General features: G+C 35.5%; 1 protein-coding gene across 1 annotated transcript in view; it reads right to left on the bottom strand.

The window, feature by feature from the left end:
* Positions 1–20,723, bottom strand: part of CNTNAP2 (contactin associated protein 2) — a 1,202,777-nt gene that overhangs the window by 607,525 nt on the left and 574,529 nt on the right. Inside the window, exons 5-8 of the mRNA XM_075493725.1 lie at positions 17,908–18,111; positions 15,400–15,584; positions 11,300–11,443; positions 4,505–4,769 (exon numbers count right to left, since the gene is read on the bottom strand). Coding sequence (XP_075349840.1) covers positions 4,505–4,769; positions 11,300–11,443; positions 15,400–15,584; positions 17,908–18,111 — 798 coding nt within the window. The remainder of the gene's footprint in view (positions 1–4,504; positions 4,770–11,299; positions 11,444–15,399; positions 15,585–17,907; positions 18,112–20,723) is intronic.

Here is a 20,723-nt window from a genome sequence, read left to right as displayed (position 1 = left end):
TGTACTGGACTACAATATATGTAATCATCCCTGATTCTTTTCATTACATATAAATTAAATATGACATTTTCATAATATAGATACATTTGAATGCTTTAATCAGATGTATAGAGATGAGGCAGAGGTTTGAAAGTGACTGAAGGTATGAACAGCAGCAAGATAAATGGTATCTAGCCTCACTAAAGAAGAAAATAAAATGCATTTTTGCAAAACAAGAAGTGATCTACAGAAAGTTATCTAGGAACCGCTAATGCTAACATCAACTACCTGTGATTTTTTTAAAGTAGCAACAGAATGAAAGAGAGAATTAAGGCATGACAGACCGTAGGAATGTCTCCTACTTAGGCTGAAAATAATTTTGAACTCCAAACAATGAGTGAAGAAGCTTCAGATATACAAAACCATTTTAATAATTAAAAAAAATATTATTTTTATTTTAAATATTCCAAGAATAAAGTACTGGGATGACTTATCATTCCAATAAAGATGAAGAAGATTGATTAAGAAACTGAGAGAAGTTCATGAAGAATTGAATATAGTGAAATCTCCAGTGGACAGAACATGTGGTTAAATAAACGAAGGAAGAGTTAAGTGCATTTTGGAAGATGAAAGGATAACACTAAATAAGACCTAAGAACTCTTGCTGTGATCTGCTAACACTGTGAAAAAATTATCCCTGACAAAAACAGAACAGACAATTGGTGAGAGCAGGGCAGGATCTGTGGGAGACAAAGAAAACTACTAAGAACGGACTGCCTGATGGCAACTCTCAATTTCTGTGATTTTAAATGCAAAGCAATGTCTACTTCATGATTCCCATGAATTGCCTACTATTGATCCAAATGTTTTCCCACAGCATGCTATGTAAACCTTTGCATAGTCACTGTATTTACACAGAAGTTAAACTTTTTGCATTCATGCTTTCTCTTTGTCTACCTTAGAGTATTGTATCCCTTTTATTCACAATACAAAATAGAAAAAGTAGAATTAATTGGCATAAAAATGAAGTATAAACCTATTTCTGATTTCTCAGATTAGTAGGAGCTCTCACTCTTCTTAACAGTCAATTGATTCTGCTTACTGATTATTTGATGTTCTTGCCTCTAAACCTTACAGCTGTCTACAAAAATTTTACAATAAACTATTCACCTTACTGACTCTATAGATAAGTAGTAAACAAAGGTCCGTGTACTATATGGGACTAGAAGTGCAGCTCCTTTAACTGTACCTTCTATGCACTACCTCATTTTTATTTTTGTAAAGTGTCATCAAAATATTTAAAACTGCAGCTGCCTTTCTCTCCCTAAACAAAATGCTCAAATGAATTAGGTATGAAAGTTCCGTCAAGTCGACAAGAAAATCTTTTTCACATACTGTCTGATCCCTCCCAGGCATCACAAAGCACTTCATAAAGTACTTCAATAAGGAGGTACCAGTGAGAAAGGTGGGAATTTAACTTTATTTGATATGTTGGAAGGCTAGACTCTCCTGTTTATCTGAACTCCATTCATGCCAAGTTAAGCTCCCTGAGTCAGTGCATGCAACTTTAGGGTGTTTAAGGAATATTATGACACTGAAAAACAGACAATCCAGAACTCTGTTCCACATCAGTATCTTTAGCGCAGAGATGTGCAGCAACAAACGCCGCCACCTCACATCAGCTTTCAGTTCTCTCATGTAATTCCTGCCAGTCAGTTCAACTACTATTTCTATAGCCAGCATTAGACTATGCCCCAGAATGAACTGCTGATGTCCTCATGTTAAGATGGAAAGCTGACATTAAAAGCTGTTAATGAAAGTAAGTTAGTAAATTATAAGAGGTGTATAGAATAAGGACTACGAGACTTCAGCTTCCTCCAGTGAAAATACGCTATTACAGGTGACAGGCTTAAGTACCGAAAAGCTATGAAATACAGAACACACCTGCATCCAGGCTGTGGTTTTAGTTAGCCTAATTCTTTGTGATAACCAGGGTGCATACTTCCCAGTAGAGAGAAGTCTAATTATTCATACCCTACACATGCAGTTATGTAGAAGGCTGCACACTTGGCTACAGAAAATTCTGCTTTGCCAGCAGTAAGTAAAAAGAAAAGGTGAAAAAGCGTGCATCTTATACCTATAGGACACAACAGTCAGAAATCTTTGTGCCAAAGGCAGACCACTTTGACTTCTACGTAAACTCAGCAGGTTTATATGCTGACATCTGTTAATGCCCTGCACAAGAAGGGAACAAGAAGGTCGCTGTGGTATTTGCCATACAACAGCAGCATTCCTTCTGCAGCCTTCCCTGGCAGATACCATATTTTGCTTTCTTATGTTCACACACACAATTCATTTCACAGGCACTGAAATGCCTGTTGAAACAAAAGTAGTAACAAAGTATTAAAAAAAATCAAAGCTTTCCCAGGATAGCTATGCAAATATAAAAAGTCCATACAATGAAAATTAAACAATAAATGTATTTATAGTATGCTACAAATTGTAATAACAAAGGAAACTACTAACTCTTTATGATATTCAAACTGTAATATGTAGATATTGGATTGTATGGAGATTAAGAGTAGCATCATGGCTATAAAAATGAATGGCTGTATGTGATTCTTAGGCTACTATGTAAACTGATCATACAGACTGAAAAGATTTACTCTGAAGAATATTAAATTCAGAATATTTCTGAAGAAAGTCAGAATAAGAATACTCTGTTTTTACATTGCAGTAGTTGGAGAATTTTTGTTGTTGTGAGTAAGGGTCTGGAGAAAGTAGAATAGCAAATTAACAGTTTTCACATGTGTTTACTTTCCAGAATGTAAACTTACTGGAATCTGAAAATGGTTTCGTATCAAGACACACACTGTGCAAAATCAGTGGCAAATTGGTGGAATTTTTATTTCTCATAATATTTAGCTAATCAGCACTGAAATCTTCCTTGGACCAAAAAAGCACAAGGAAGCTCAGGAAGAAGTATCATGGGTAGCCACTTCTGTCTCTAAACTGGGATTTGTAGTAGGCAGAGCTAAGGAAGAAAGAATGAGGGTGATAATTCCATGTGTTTCCTAATTACGATGCACTAGCACCTTAACAAAACACTCTTCTTCAAGATCCTACTGTGTTACCAAAACATTACTTAATTCTTTCATGAGTGAATTGATATAACAAAGGCAATGAAATGCTAACTTGTAATCTATGGTATTGATTTTTGCACTAAAAAAATTGTAATGATGGAAGGATATATGATGTGTTTTTCATAAAAACTTTTTCATTTACAAAGCACGTAAATTCTGATTTTTAGTTGTTATTATTCATATTTTATTCAGTTCTATCATTAAAATAATTAATTTTATTTCATGCTCAGCTCTATTTCATTAATGGGGTGAAAAGAGAAAACTCGCAAAAATGTCCACTTGCCAAATGAAATGTTACTTTCCTACTTAATGTATGTTTTCTCATTAAAAAATGCATTTTTTCTTACATTTCCTCAAGTCCCTGTTTATATATGACTATGACAAGTCCCTATTTGACTATGTAGACAATATATTTGTTGAGAGCTATACCAGTATATCAATCCTGTTGATAAAGACTTAAATACCTCCACCATGAAATTCAGAAAAAATAGTAACCACAGATGATTTCAGGCAAAAAAGGCATCCCTTTTTTAGCTAAGAAACTAGGTTGCCACACATGCAACTTCAAATAATCACTGGGGTTTTTTTTATGTGGAGCTAAATCCATTTGCAAGCAACCCTGTATTTTCCAAACCATGATTAGGTCATGACTTTGCTGAGAAAAAGTGTTAATTGACCTGATGTAGCTAACACTGTATTGGCTACAGCTGATCCAGAAATGCCCATAAAGAATCTAGACTGAAAGTACAATTTACCAAAATGGAAGTATCAAGTAATTTTAAAAGGCTGATCAACTGACACCAACACACACCCTTTCTTCCAGAAACAAATCTAATCCTGTACCTTTTACCCAGTATTTTCCAAAACCTCCTTAGTTAGGTACTAAAAGCTCTGGTACTTCTCCAGCATGACTCTACAGCATACTTAAGAGAATGCTACAGTATTTTTCATGCTAGCCTTGTGGTTAAAAAAATTGGATTTTTTTTTAATGAGAGATTCCTAATTATTAGGAAGTAATAGGAGCAGACATTATTAGGCTACTCTCAACAAGGGAGTACCCTCCCCTTTTGAAACCAAATATTTTTGCAGAGAAGACTGCAAGACAGATGGAAGAAAGAAAATAAGCAGCAATGCTGCCTCATAGATAGGGGGTGATACATTTTCTGGTTTTCATAACAGAATTAAGAATATTTGTGTCTTCTTTTTTAATCTAACAACTGTTTTAATAGTCTACCTCTTACTCAATGAAACATACAATAAAGGATTTAATATAGTTGCAATTTAAATTTTAAATTTTCTGTAACAATTGCTCTAATGTTTAGGTCCATGATGCTTTTAGACAACACCAACAAAAATTATACCAATTAAAAAAAAGAACTTACCTGATGAGATGTCTATTCGGTTCTTCTTCACTTGGCTGACATTGATATGGACGCTGACTTTGCCCTCATTTATGTCAATCTCAACATTCCCCAGGTCATCTGCAAAGTTGCTGAAGACAAGAAGTCCATTGGGGTTCCAGGTTCGGAAGAGGAAACTGACTGAAAATAGATCCTGGCTTCGACGACCAGGAACCTCAAGGTAACTGGTGGCATTGAAAAAGACAGGCACTGTATGTGGCTCCACACAAGAAAAACTTAAATTTCCCTAAGTAAAACACAAAAAAAGCAAAAACATAAGCAAAATGGTAAGATTCCACTAAATTCATAGCTACCTCTAGAAAAGTATTCTAGGTTTCATTCAACCTAGAGACTACTGTGATCAATGCAAGTTGCATGTAAAAATGTGTTATTAATATTATCATTATTGTTACTATTATAATGTTGTTGCCAATGTTTCTGTTTTGTCTAGCAGTGGCCCCATTATATTTTGTACTGTACATACACATGATAAGGGACAGTCTTTGCCCTGAAGAGTTATAGTCTAAGATAAAGCTTAGATGAAAGCATTAATATTCCCAGTTCAAAGATTAAGAAATGAATCACAGAAAAACTTGGGCTTGTTTGTGGTCACCGAAGAAGCCTATAACAGAGCAGTAATTCATCCTTTTATAAAAATGAAATACAGCTTTCCAAATGCCCTTATATCAATGTGTCAATCAATACAATACATGAGGTTGTGAAAGAAGGATGTATAATACCTCGTGAAGAGCTAGCCTCTTTGTTGTTTTCTACTGGATAATACTAAATAAGCTAACACTTCATGTCATGAAGCAGAAGGATTTGGAGTAGCTGATCATGAACACTGCCTAATATTTGTAGTTAGTCAATAATTTTCTCTGTAAAATAAACTGCAGTTTTCACACTGTAAAATTTTACTCTTTGGGAAATTGACAAAAATCCAGTCAACTTCATTGATTTCCAAGGCTTTAAAATGTATCTGTAAACAAGATTAGAATTAGGGACATGAATTTTTCACTCTGGTTCTCATGTCATTTCTCATGAAAGACCACAATAGTAGGATGTATCACCATTTTTTTCCTCAGAAATCATAAATAATTTGCAGCAATCTCTGTCCAGAATTGACTTTCTAATGCATCAATGCATTAAACAATATATGCAATATAGCAGGAAAACTTCCTCTGGTGAAGAATTCCTCTAACATGTGGCAAAGTGGATCCTGTTCTATGGTTAGGTTTTCTGATACACTGTGGCAGATGGATACTCTGTGGCAATTTCAGTTCAATTTGGGAAGGAAGAATTTTATCTGATGCAGTATGGAAATTATTACTATGACCACGATAGCAATTCCTTTGATATTTATTTGTATATTAAAAAAAATATTAAGGATTGAACAACATTTTTGGAGGTAGCTAGATGTTTAGAGATGAGGTTCACCTAAGCACTGTTCAGAATCCCAATAGGAGTCAAGTCATCATCTTTATCACATAAATATTTTTAAACTCCATATTACTGACTTCCTGATGTAAGCTTTTATGTCACATATTTTTGTATTCATAGTGTATAAATGCATCTGCAAGTTCATCTTGAGGGAAGTCAGAGAATTTGGAAGCAAGATAGGAACTTTGTGTCTGAAAATGTGTAGGAGGAAAGTCCTAAATAAATTTTTTTAGAAGTAATTATTTTCAATTGGAGATGGGCTAGATGACATCAATAAGGAAGCCAGACTTAGCACTCATTTACCAATGCCCAAACCCATCACTTTTTAAAAGAACAAGACATCAGAAAACACGTTACCTGTGTCATAGCAAGATACCACCTGTGTGGCAGATTCAGTTTCTTATATAGTATTTCCATGTCAAAATTAAATTAAAAAAAAATAGTTTTTTGAGCACTCAGATAGATTCTTATATTCTACTCTGCATAACCACCTCTTTTTACTACAGAGCATCAGCAGTTACACTGATACACAGTCTACTTACAAAGGCCAGTAGAACTAGTAGCAACTAAACTATCAAGTTGGCAGCCTCCATCATCAATTAAGAAACATTGATGTTTCCGATTATCTGGAGCTAGAGAAGAGATTTCTTTATACTGATCTCCTAAAAGATTTGTTCCTATCTTTATGATAAAATCTCAGCATTACAAACCATGTTTTTACGCACCCTTACATAAGTGTATGTTCTTACATATATACACCATACACCCATGTTCCATGGGTAACAAAAAACATCCAAGGATTTAGGAAAATAATTAGCTAAAACAACTATAGGAAGCTTTTAAATTACGATGTGATGAGAGAAATTACAACTACTCTCTGAGTAAAGGCAAAGGACCTCCCCTTATCTCCTTTGCTGCTAAGCTGCTTGGCTATTCTGGGATTTTTTGGTTTAAAAGTTTCCTAGAGATTTTAATTTTAAGTTTTCAGCCATCTAAGCATTAAATAAAAATAGTTAACTCATTTGTTTTAATAGTTTTAGTCTGAACATTTCCAAGTGTGCTACAGAATACTTTTGGTTAAACTACAAATTTTACATACAGGAAAAAAAAAGCTGGAGAGTGGCTGAAATACCCTCTGTAAACCTTTGTTAACATTTTCAGTGTAATAGTCACCCTACGGATTAGAAACAACTTCTGTTACATAGTTAAGGCAGTCCTGTGTAGACACAGAAGGCAACAGCATTTTTGTAGGAGCTGACATCTCATAGTTCAGTCACAGATGCCAGTTAAGTAGCGGTCAGAAAGCATTTTGTTAGATATTTTTAAGAGTTTCTTTTGCTGCCTTGTTACCGAGAGGAACTAACAATTTCCTAATAACAAGGCGGCTTTCATATCCAATTGACACTCTCCTGTCATCCTGATGCATGGGATACTTGCATGTGTAACACCTATTACACATGCATTTATCATGAACAGCCTAACTGCATAAAAGACTTCTTGAGGAAGTAACATATAATTCTAATTTCTCTGCTAGTTACTATTTTCCCTACTGAGTTATTCAGATTAATCTGAACTGGATTATCGATTCCCTCTATGACTGTAATTCACAAGACAACTCCTCTTTTAAATAAAGCCCATCTGATATAGATTGCTCACTAGGTCTAGTTCAAGAGTTCAAGCTAATCTGCAGCTTGTCTCTATAATAGCATCCCCATTTTTCAAAGAGAAAGAGGTCCTTTTCTGTAGATTCAGAGTGACTTGCTGGGCAATGACATCTGGAAGTCAAACATATACTGTGCATTTATACTGAAACTGTTAGTCTTATCAGAGAATTTTTCATACTACATTGGAAAGGAAATGGTGAAAATATCTTAATTTGGGTAGTTTGGGCTTTGTATCATGGCCTTTAATGTGTGCTGCAAATTAGCTTCATGTTTACTTCTTATAAATCAATTTTGCCTATCCACATTCAGATGTTATCCCTTGTGGAAATACTACTGGGTCTTAAAACCTTTCCCAATTAATAGAGCTACTGGCTGAATACGTAGCTCCCCAAAGAGAGGTAATGAGTTTATTAAGACTACAATACCTGTTAAATCAGGATGGATTACACAGTACAGGCAATGTACTGTATGCTAATGTTTATCATGTTATTTCAATATTTTTCTCAAAATAGCTTATTACTCATCTTTGAGCTTAACATAATGTTTGCTTAATATAAATAATTTAAAGAAAACACTCATCTTAAGTTTGTATATGATTGCACTCAGTAATACATGGCATAGGAGCTGCAGAAGTGGGTGGATCATAGACCTAGTGGATGTAAGGATGGAGGGTAGCAAATGTGATTCTCCTCAGCATTTTTCAGTTACAGGCTTTAAAATTGGAGAGACTGTTCTGTGGGAAACTAAATCCAATTAATATTCCCACTGCCTGCCCTTAATATACCTCTGGGTAGGAAAATTTGATAAAGTGACTAAATTCCTAAACTCAAATTTCTCTGGACTACTTGCTAGCTGCATATTCTCATTTCTTCTCACTAGTGGTACAAGGGTCAATATTCTCCAGTTATGCAAGGAAATGAAAGTCCTACAAAGCTTGTTATATTTTAGTAGAAAACAGAAAAGATAGACTGGAAGATTGTTTACAAAGCATTCCCTTTATCTGTCTTAGTCCTGAGTCAAGTTGTATACAAGACTTAGCACCGACTGTGCTAGTTAGTCACTGCCAACTCTTGTTTGCAACTCAGTTCAGGAGAAAAGCAGACACATTCTCTGTCTCGGCTGTCCTTGTCTCCTCAACTCTCCCTTTTGGGCATCTTCATCATTTGCCTCATTTATCTAGTATGAAAACAAATCAGGCTCCACTAATAAGAACAACAATAACTGCTCAAGACCATCCATCGGACTCATTCTCCCCAAAGAGCTGTTGCCATCTTACATACCACAAAAGACTGCCAAACTTTTTTTCCCCTTATTCTTACCCTCTAAATCTAAAAGAAATATGTTCTTAAAGTCAGTGTTGGACTTTATTAAAATTTTAAATACTTTAAAATTGTCTTTACATACTTACTCTTCCATAAATTAGAGAGATGCTTGGTGGTGCTTTTTTGCTTATAACACCTATGTATATGAGACCTAAAAATTCTTTTAACTTTAATTTTCTTCAGAGGCAAATCAAGATTATCATCTTATTACCATCTTTGATTCTCTGGGCCTCCTCATTCTGTAAAATTAACTTGTCAACTTCCTTTCACTGTGTGACTTCTGAAATTCAACTATCTGCATCTAAGAATATTTTTTCTTCCATCTCACACCTCTTTAATATCCTTCTTTCCTCTGTTTTATTTCCTCCCTTATGATACATCTCATGACCATACCGATTACTTTGCTTGTGTTCCACTTCATTACATTTTGTCTGTCTTGACTCTTCCAATGCTACACTGTTTAGGGCAGGGTGTGCCTACTGCTATGAGTTTGTACAGGATCTCCTACAATGGAGCTTTGATCCTTGTTGGATTGCTTAAGTGCCATCATCATAAACATGATTAACAACAACAGTAGTCTCAACTGAGTCTATTTTTCATGCTAAATCAGGATAAAAACTAGGAGAAAAAAAGCTTTTGAAAGAAACATAAAAATCCATGTTGATTTAGTTAGAGTAAAATTGATTTTGTTTTTGAAGAGCTGAAGCAATTTAAGTAATTCTACTGAAAACAAAGGTCACTTCTATTTTTATAGCCATTCTCAGAATTGGAAATCAACAGAACCATCAAATTAAACAAGCATGCCATACCCTCTTGATGTAGCACTAACACTGCCGAAGCTTCTTATGTGGATTTTACTTTCATGTTACAGGTAACAGAATTTTAAAAACAAGCAAACAAAGAAACAAACAAATAAAAACAAGAGAGATTATTTTACAGAGACTTTACAGGCCTGCTAGCTATGCTACACTTTTGAAAGGATAGGATTTGCACTGAAACCTCTTAAGTAACATTTCTATTCAGAAAGAGGCTTTAAGAATATGTCCTACTAAGTTGCAGTTGACACAACTGTGCAAAATGGAAAGATTGCTCCTGTACAAAGATCCTTTTGTAAATCAGGCATCAATCTTTGAAAATCATGGTTACATTACAAACTTAAAATGCGCTGCAGGCAGGAAATCACAGGCAATTTTGGAAAAAAAAAGTCAAAGAATGAGAAGTTTATGCGACTGGGTCGAAAAAATTCTAAAAGTGGAGTCTTCCTCCACAGCATATATATCATGCTCTTTGCCTTTGACAATACTGAAGAAATTAATGTAGAGAAAAGGTTCTGAGTTTGTATAGGCAAATATCACATATTCAAAATTATCCTTCGTATTACCGTGACCATTTAGCCATATTGTTCATTCAATTATATGGAACTTCAGTATTACTATCCAGGGAGTAATCAAATGGTAAATCAATCCTTTGCACTTCATCATCTTTATGTAAATCTTTACTATTTATTACATAAAGAGAAAAGCAATAGTGGAACCATACATACTGTTAGCAGGACTTTGTGAAGGCTGTAAACTTGTACAGAAGAAAGCCTTGAACAACTTATTCAGACCATCACAAACTCATGGCAATAATACATTTATTTCTTACCCACATTGCCTTTGTATGACAGCAAGCAATTTTAGGAACATTTAGAGCCTTAAAAATACAGTAATTAAGGTACATTCTTTCTTAATCACCTTGCCCATAAAGCTGCAAGTTTGAACATGAAAGCAACTATGAATGCTTAAGCAAGAGAAAAAATAGAATAAAATGTTAATAAGCTCTGTAATGTTAATAAGCTACATAATGATTTTCAAGTCTACCATCTTGAGGCTTTTCAGAGCTACCAGAAAGGCCTGTAGAAGCATTCCTTTCCAATGACTTTTGCACTGCAGCAATCCAAATAGCTCTGCAGGGATGGAAGATACTAGGATTTAAAGCCACAAGAAAGCTGCAATTGATTTAATAATAAATTTTGTCTGCGCTGATTTTGGAGTACTATAATTTGGGAGGAAAGGAAAGAAGTACTTATTGGTTCAGCTGATTTCCTTTTAAAAAGTAGTTATCTGATACTGAAGGTTAATTTTGGAAAGATGAAACAGGACCCTAGAAGTAAAATGCTCAGACATAATAATAAAAAAATGTCACAAACATACATATAATAAGATCTTTGGGTGTGTGATAAAATTTGTTTTGTGTTCTATATCGTTCCAGTATATCACAAGGATATCAGCTACACATGCTCCCAAACCTTCTAGTCTCCTTTAGGAGGAGAAGCAGAAGTTTAGATGACCATTAAATTATGCTCTTACCACATTAGAAGGTTCCAATTTCTTCCTCTTGGCAAGGTCAGTGATATTATTGCCATTGTAGTTGATGCTCTCCATACAGCCTTTGAAATTTTTCCTACTGTTAGAACTTGGCTTCCCAGAAAAAGGCATGCCTCCAAAGGTTATCTTTGAACGAAACAGAAAACGGTAGATAGTCACTGGGGGGCAAAGACTTTTAAACAAATTTGCTGTAGATGTATTTGCTTTCTTTGAACACTCAAACATGGTGAATGAGAGAGATGCCAACCCTGCTTATAGAAAAAGGAAGTATCAAATAAGCACTGCAAAAGCAGAAAAAAAATCTGTAATGAATTTGTGATTGCAAATATTTATGGTAGTAAATCCCAAGTATTATTACAATTGTCCAAATAGCGAGCAGACATGCATCATGGTTGTTCATATATGGACTGCTCTTCTGATCGCTACTGAGCAATATGTGTTTCAAACAAAGAACTTGGAATAAACGTCCATCCCTGTATTTTCCTAAACAAGAGTAGATATGAAATTAGCCAGGTAATCTGATTTGAATCATTCACTCAGCTCTAACTGTGTGCCAGAGCTCAGACTACAACACAGCAGCTGTGGGCCCCAATATGATGCATTTGTTTCCTTTAATGGTTACTATATCTACTTTATCCAAAAGAATTTTACAGAATCACATAGTTAAAGATGCAATCCCCTGTTAGACAGAAGCACTTTCCGTTACTGAGAACATGTTTTTATCATGTAGTTATAGACAATGAGGAGTTACCACATGACTTAGCAGGCCAAATCAGCTCCATAGAGAAGATGAAGACAACCACTGCAAAAACTCAGCCGTCAAGGTCAAACAGCAATTGTTTTTCTCTTAATGCTGAATTTCATTACCCTAAAACACTGGGTTATCCAGAATATCTAGTGCTAAAAAATGAAGAAAATCAAATATTTTACAAACTGAAAATGTTCATCTCTCATGAAGTCTCTCCCTGTCACTCCATAGAGACTATACAGGTCTCTACCGCATCTGGGTCTTTTCTGAAACATTTGGAAGTGAATAAAAGCTACATGTTTTCATTAATATTTTGCAGCCCAAATGTGAAGCATAAGGGACTCATGAGATCAGTCCGTGCAATCTATGTTAAGTATTTATATCCAATACATGATGGCATAAATAGTAATGACACCTAGCTTCCCTGCCCCACAAATGCTCACAAAAATGTCTACTTGTAGTCTGCTGCTGAGATTTGGCAGAGCCAAGCTTTTAAATATCATTCATTGTTAATTCCACTTGTTATTACTGAGAGCAGGAAAACGCAGCTCTAGGGACACATTTTCCATTTTAAAAGCATGTAAGATATCACTTTCTATCCCAAAGAGGAAGCTTTGACTTGGGATATAAGAACTAAAGCTATACAGCCGAAAACCAAAATCTTTATAAATAGCACATACCAGCTATGTAAAAGCATTTTGCGGGACACATCCTCAGGTATTATAAATTGTCATGACTTAACTTTATAGAGAAGATACAGCACTTTACATGAACTGAAGAATATGACTGTAATATTTTAATGGCTGTCAAACATTCTTTTGCATGTTACAGTAATGTGTTTGGACAAGAGAAAATGGAAAGGAAAGCATTTTGAAGAAAAGGAGAAAAATTGCAAAAAACACGTACCATGACAGTGAGTTAAGAGACAATCATAGGATTTTTTTTTTTTTACCTTGAATATGCAATCAGAACTAATTTTTATTCCTCTTTTGTGTTTACTTAAGTTTTCTGAAAGAGGTTAACCTATCTCTGAAAGAGATTTTCTATGAAAAATAGTTTTGATTCTTTCAGTCAGGTTTATCCACTGTTATTAATTTATCACAAGGGCAATACATTTAATTTTAGTCTGTGATGACTAACTCCAAAACCAGTGAGATAACTGAGAGGAAAGGAAGGCGTAGAGGTTAAGGCTCTTGCACTTCTATGAACCACAGAAACATGTATCCACACACACTCAAATAAGTTTCATTAAACACAAGGGGATCCATGTACATGGAGACTGAAATGTATCTTTGAGAACTGCCATGAGGTCTCTAATGTCAGAGAAGAGAGGAAGGTGAATATCCTGGATTCAACTTTTACTAGGGGTTAATTCATTGTATGCAATATATTTATTATGTAAACATGCTACACATATATATTTTAATATATACATATATATACACACAAATATATATTTAAATATACATATATACATACATACATACATATATACTACATATATATGTGTGTGTGTGTGTGTATATATATGCGTGAATTGCCCAACCCTGGCGCATGGCATTCAGCCTAACTTTTTCTGTAGTTCACTCACTTGAAAATCTTTAATAAAATCTATTTATGTGAGTTTTCAGTAGCTCAATTCAGCACTTCAGTGCTCAATGAGTAATAGAGGTACAGGCAAATTTGCTCATTTTCTCATTATAACTGCTACCAAAGAAGGCATTCATAAAGATTTGTTGGACTATAAGTAAATATTTGATTCAGCAACATTTACCATCATAAGTAATTTTTTCAAACATTCATATCATATTCTTGATCAAAAGATTGTTTGTAAAAATATCAATACACAAGTTAATTCAAACTTTTCTGCATTACATCATTTTGATTCCCTCTCACTGCTTAAAAAGTTGCAAGGATGGAAATACATGCATTTGGCTCAGCTAACCACATTAAGTCTCCTTAGAAACAGTAAAGAGTGCAAGAAAATCATTATACAAAGTTCGTAATAACCAACGTGCTGAAGTTCATATAACAATTTAGAAGAACTGAACAAGTTCATAATAGCAGAAGCCAGAGTGTAATCAAACAACAAATCCACATTTAATTACTATGAACACTTGTGTGCATTAACCTGACTGATTAAACAAATGTTTTCCTAGAACTTTCCTAACTCTTTATTGCTTCTTTATAAAATGAAGTTATTGATGGCATATTTGTTGAAATACAAGGAAGTACCTACCTACTTAAGACAAGAAAGATCAAGATCCGTATTAGCAAAAAGGTTCTAATCTGCTTCCTTTGCTAAAAATAAATACTAATTGTCACCACAGAATGAGGCTTTCCGATTCAAGTGCAAAATTATCACCTGAATGGAATAACAGATTGTATGCTTTTTTTTAATCTACTTCCCTCTTACAGCAGCTGCTTTTAGAGATTTTAAAAGTAGTGTACGCTTAGCTTGCTGAGTAACATAGATCTCCCATTTTAAAATAAAAGGCTGAGATGACTCTTACACCAGATGAGATCTGGTAGACTAATGAAGAGACACTTAATTTACACTTAAGAGAGAACAGTGTTGGAAAGAAAATTTCAGGAAATGTAAGGGAAAAAATAATTAAAACAGATGTACAAAAAAGTACCAAAACATCTTAAATTATATTAGTCTTCTCTTCTTATTGGACTTACCTTTATAAAGCCAATTTGAATGAAAACAAACAAGTTTCACTGTTGTGCTGGTTTTGGCTGGGGAATTAATTTTCTTCGTAGTACCTAGTATGGGGCTATGTTTTGGATTTGTGCTGGAAACAGTGTTCATAATACAGGGATGTTTTCATTCCTGCTGAGCAGTGCTTACACAGAGTCAAGGCCTTTTCTGCTTCTCATACCACCCCACCAGCGAGTAGGCTGGGGGTGCACAAGAAGCTGGGAGGGGACACAGCTGGGACAGCTGACCCCAGCTGATCAAAGGGACATCCCATACCATATGGTGTCATGCTCAGCACGTAAAGCTGGGGGAACAAGAAGGAAAGGGGGGACGTTCAGAGTGATGCCATTTGTCTTCCCAAGTAACCGTTATGCGTGATGGAGCCCTGCTTTCCTGGAGATGGCTGAACACCTGCCTGCCCATGGGAAGGAGTGAATGAATTCCTTGTTTTGCTTTGCTTGCGTGCGCAGCTTTTGCTTTACCTATTAAACTGTCTTTATCTCAACCCATGAGTTTTCTCACTTGTACTCTTCTGATTCTCTCCCCCATCCCACTGGGGGGGGGAGGAGTGAGCAAGCGGCTGTGTGGTGCTTAGCTGCCGGCTGGGGTTAAACCATGACAACTGTCTACCTCATAATCCAGGTCCAGGTAATCAAATTCTCCATTGGTTCTGAAGTGCTGCATGTGTCTGTCCAGGGTAAGATTGATGTTTCTCCCGTGGCGCTCTATGATGATGGAGTGCCAGTGGTGATCGTCCAAGAGGCTGCCTGTCATTACGGATGTGTGGCCATAAATAGAGCCAAGCTGGTTACTGCCTAGGATGAGAATAGAAACAATAGCAATTCTCACCTCATACCAGTTAGGCAAACATTTTCCTCTTGCTCTGTCAATATTTCACCTGAATCATACCAGACACACAATAAGCTGGAGGAAGTCAGTCTGCTATGAAGCTAAAATGTGCCCAGTGGAGAGTTGCTGCCATAAATACAAATAGCTATATCAAATACAGCAAATATCTGATCAGTGAACTGTATTCATAATAGTAGTTATTTGGAGGCGAACCAGAGAAGCAATACCAACTTTCAGTTGTAAAGTTGTTTTCAGCTAGGGGTTTTCTGTGTTTTCATCGCTACACTACAGAAATGAAAAGCTGTCACCTTTGGGCCAGGTCCTGAGCTTCCCTGGAACTGTACTGATTTATTGAGATTTATAACTGTACTGTTGAGAAAGACATGGTGCCTGATAACAGACTTTGGTATCAAAAAGCCTTTTCAGTCTGAGTTCTACACTTTGTAGGCTCTGTCAGTATAGCTATACCAGCGAGCATATAGGAAAAGGCTCAATGCAGACTACGCTAACAGCAGCAAAAAACGTCTTCTCCTAACATAGTTTATTTTGGTCCTTCCTCCTGCAGCAACCTTCCTATTCTGGAAGTCAAACTACTAGCAAGAGTACAGTTTTGCAATTCTCTGTTGTGTTTTCCAGGGGCTTTTGCCAGTGCAGCTATGCTAGTCAGAGATCACATCTCATTGCTATCTGACTGACAGCTAAGCCAGCAAAGGTTGATAGCATGGATCTCAACTGAAGCAGCAAATGACAAATTCAGCAGTAAGCTTAAAAAATTGCTCCACTGCCCAATAACTCAGTTCAGTCTTCCATGTTCTGAATACATGAGGACCTAAAGCGTTTCTGGAGCTGAGAATTTCTTACCATCAAGCATGCCTGCAACTCAGACATTAAGGTTTGTGCATGTTGATAACACATTCTGGCAAATCACACTTCCATGGCTTAAGACATTACTCCCCTACATATGACCATACTGCCTTTTTGCTGAAGGCCACTGATCCTTCAATAGCTGTTGGTTAAAAAAAAAAAAAATTCCACACATGTCCATGAACCCCAGTTTCTTCAATGCAAAGTCAAATCCAGTGCAAAGTGAAACCTAAATACACCCCCGTCTCCCCATCCTCAAACCCTCCCCCAACCCTCCCTCCCCGATGTTTGAAACTAAGTAACTGAATTTCACCAGGCAAAATGAACATCCTTTTCCACTGACTCTGGTGCAAAGATAATACTCTCAGGCAGAGGAAGAATAACACCATAAACCATTACTTCTGTTTATTAAGTGAGTGTGTGTCAAAGGGCCTATTCCCATTTATCAGCCTAGTGATTTAAGAACATCCCCACCAAGCACATATATGGAAATTATAATAGCTTAATAAAGACAGACTGAACTGAAGAATATGGAGAAACTGGAAATGAAGGGATAGTATTGCAATTAAAATTGTTAAAAATAGATAACTGCTACAGGAAGATGTGCTTTCTTCCTCCTCATCTGCTCACATTGATTTTTAGAAAAAGAGCAGGAGAAAATGCTAGTGGAAATAATTACTATTCAATGTAAATAATGAACAGAATAATTTACTCTTTACATGTCTGTAAGAGAACTAAGGAAAGTTACATGAAATCTTTTTCTAAAACTCTTTCGTTTGAAGGGAAAAATAAAAACCTGAAACCAGATAAATGTGGGTTTTTTTCATAATAAATACACTTTATAAATCCAGTCACTCATGAACCTGTAGTCTTTCACTGAGAGGGAAAAAGGAGGCTGGAATTAGAGTAACATATACAGGATTCCATCATAAGATGGCCTGATAAACCAATATGTCTTCTTTCCTTTCCTAGTCCTGCTTCTCAGATTCTAGGAAGGCTGCTGAACCTCAACTTCATGTGGCTTGTAGCTTCCCAGATTGATACCTTTTTTGCTGCAAGGTTCTGAAGGGAGACCTTTATTCCTCTAGCACCGATGACAGTGTCCTTCTCTCACACAAAGCCACAGGTGAGGCCACATATAATTCTAGCAAGGCTTTTTTGTTTGTGGCAAGTTTCTAATGACAATATATCACTGATCCTGGTTTTCTGTATGATCTTGTTTTCATGGTATCTCACACAGAGTAAAAAGGAAGGAATGGAACAGAAAAAAAAACATATAGAAAGGGAATGGACAACATTTTCACCAAATTATCTGATTAAATGATGTGGCTTACCATATTACCATGGAAAAGAGGATGTAATATTTGACCTAAAATTTTTGTGGGAGAGTTAAAAAGTACACAAAACTAAACAATCAAAGCATACCTAAATTTAAATTTAGAACAAGTTTGGCTCTCTTCAGTTCCAAAGTGATATAGTCTCCTTGCTGTCCTTCTCCATGGAAGATTACACCTTCGCTTTCAGAGGTCTTAAATTTCAGAGAGATGACATCTTTCAGTGTTTTCATTTTCTTGTTCCTGAATCTGTATGGTAACACTACATGGCCATCAAAATTGATAACATCAGCCCCTAAAGGAAAAAGCAAATAACATTGTTGATGAGCGATAATATATTCCTATGGCCACTGGAAAAACAGACATGCCATATGTAGCTTGTACCTGAACGGAATAAAAAACGTGCAAGTGTGATATGCATTGTAAAATACATTTTCTCTTGACCATAATTTAATACTATAAAAAGTAGGAACCATGCAGGACATAAATTTAATCCACAGGATATAAAAAAAGCAGATTTGGGGGTACAAATATTACAACTGTACTCAACATATTTTGGTTTCTCTCAAATATAGTTGCTGCCATGCACACTTTCCTAATTATAGTTCAAAATGAAAGACAAACTTCTGAGTGGTCATGAATAGTTCATTTGATACCTCTTTAAAATCCAGTATAGGTATCTGTGAGGACTGTAAAAAATAAAACATGAGCCCAAAGAAATTGCCTAGCAATTTTAAAAGATTCCTCAAACTGTATGTAAACCATAGGCATAAGCCTTGTCTAGTTCAGTTTTATATGGAAATCTTGGGTAAGTTGTGGCCTCAACTAATTTTGAGAAGGAAAAAAAAAGTTTCTGTCATTTGGGCTAATTTTTGTTCCAGGTTTGGTTTTATTCAAGATCTGGGAAGAAAATTGATGATGCAGTCATTATCATTTAAAGTCAATCCAATATTCATATAAATGTTGCATAATGACACCACAAAATTTCATGTTGTCTTATTTTCATGACTTAATCTCTACTCTAAAGAATGAGCCACAATTTTCCACAATTTTCTGGAGGCTAGTTCCACAGTAAAAACAGCCGCAGAACTTGATTCCATTCAACAGACATACTTCTGCTGAGTACTGAATCTTGTCTTTTAAGCAGAGCTCGGTAAAAGATTGTAAACAGATACTGATCTCAAAATTTATACAGATTTGTTTAAGAAATCCCCTTTGTGAACTGCTTAACCTATGATCAATCACCAGTGCCTTAGCTACTATTTGTATGAGCGTTTCATCCTCGCTATTCACAACTGACAATTTAAATAGTCACTAAGCAAAATTCTTAAAAAGGAATTAATTAAAAAGTGTTCATTTTTTAAAAGAAAAAACTATTTCCCACCCACATTCTTCAAAAACATTCACACTTCTTATTGGCATACCATATTCATACCAGTCATTTCACGCTCTGAATGAAATGAAGGATGGCATTTTATCATATATCCTTCAACCACATCTGATTTTTGCCTACTTCTGTGGGCTGCTCTTCAGTGACTGCGTGTAACTTTTTAAAATTCCTAACTCGTTTTTGCTATTATGGTGGGAAGTAATTTAAATCTTTCAGACCCCCTCAAAAACACAGAAACAAACCCACTCCTGTTGTATAATTAACACAGAAGAATCTTTTAAAACTCCATTAAAGCACTTTACTTTGTACACTCTGTCTAAATAACTGCATATATTTCAATTTGAATTTATATGGCCTACATTACCTGATTATGCTAAAACCTGTTGCCTTTGTTCTTACAACATATGTCAAACACACACTTAAAAAATGCTTACTTTCAACTAAACTCAACTAAATATCTTACATCCTGATTCAGAGAAGAGCCTAAACAAACGTGTATATCCATCCCTGTCTTGAGAACTTAGGAACCACCAAAATGGTCTGCTGAGTCAATTTTTACTACTGTTGTGTCCTCAATTGCTATGAAAGAACTGCTTATGTATAGCATCTGTATAGGTTGCTTTTTCACATTCTATAATTTCCAGAAATACTTTTCACAGTGATATAAGAGCTATTTGAGTGTCAAAGAAGAGCATTCAATCAAGCTGCATGATGTTTAGCATTTATTTTCTAGAGAAAAGTATGTAAAGCCACAACCAATATTTCATAAATTATTTCTATTTCATTGTTCAGTCAAAAAATCCACAACCCATCTTGTATTCATTAACTCAAACACACCCAATTGAGACTGAGGCTTGCAGTCATGTTGATTAAATACCTTTTCATACATCCTTACATCACTGAGCGTAGCAAGTTTTCAAATATAAAGACCAACACATTATGCTTCCATCATTCAAGATTTTCCCCACAGATCACTAGTATAATGAATAGTTCTCTACTACTTCCAGGTCATTTGTTTTGCTGACACAATGATTCTCTGCATGCTGATGAAGTATGTGATATCTGTTTCTGGTTGATATAACCATTTGTCCTCTGTACATCTTTAATAAATCTGTATATATAATCACAATATGGTTATTATCCTCAGTTGACACAAACTGTTGACTCTCTAGGGCTTATTACAATTGCAGAAGTTGCTACCTTGCAGAAACTATGTTTACAGTTCCTAAGACTGATATGGGGGAAGCACGACAGTGGACAGTTGTTGACCTACGGATCCACCTAATTTATACTAAAGATAAAATTATGGATTTTGGCACAGCATGGATCATCAGAGCTTGTGATTTTACCTTCACAATGCTGCTGCTTTTTAAGCCTAAGAGTTTTAAAGATAAGTAATGTTTTCTGCAAACCAGCATCAAGTGTATGTATTTCAGAGTCTATCTGAGATCAAAATGTAGGACACACTATGTACTCACTCATAGTCACAGACTGGCTCAGATACAAAAGCCACTAGT

This window comes from Mycteria americana, chromosome 2, assembly GCF_035582795.1.
Source record: "Mycteria americana isolate JAX WOST 10 ecotype Jacksonville Zoo and Gardens chromosome 2, USCA_MyAme_1.0, whole genome shotgun sequence".
Taxonomy (NCBI): domain Eukaryota; kingdom Metazoa; phylum Chordata; class Aves; order Ciconiiformes; family Ciconiidae; genus Mycteria; species Mycteria americana.
This window is presented reverse-complemented; position numbering and strand designations above follow the sequence as displayed.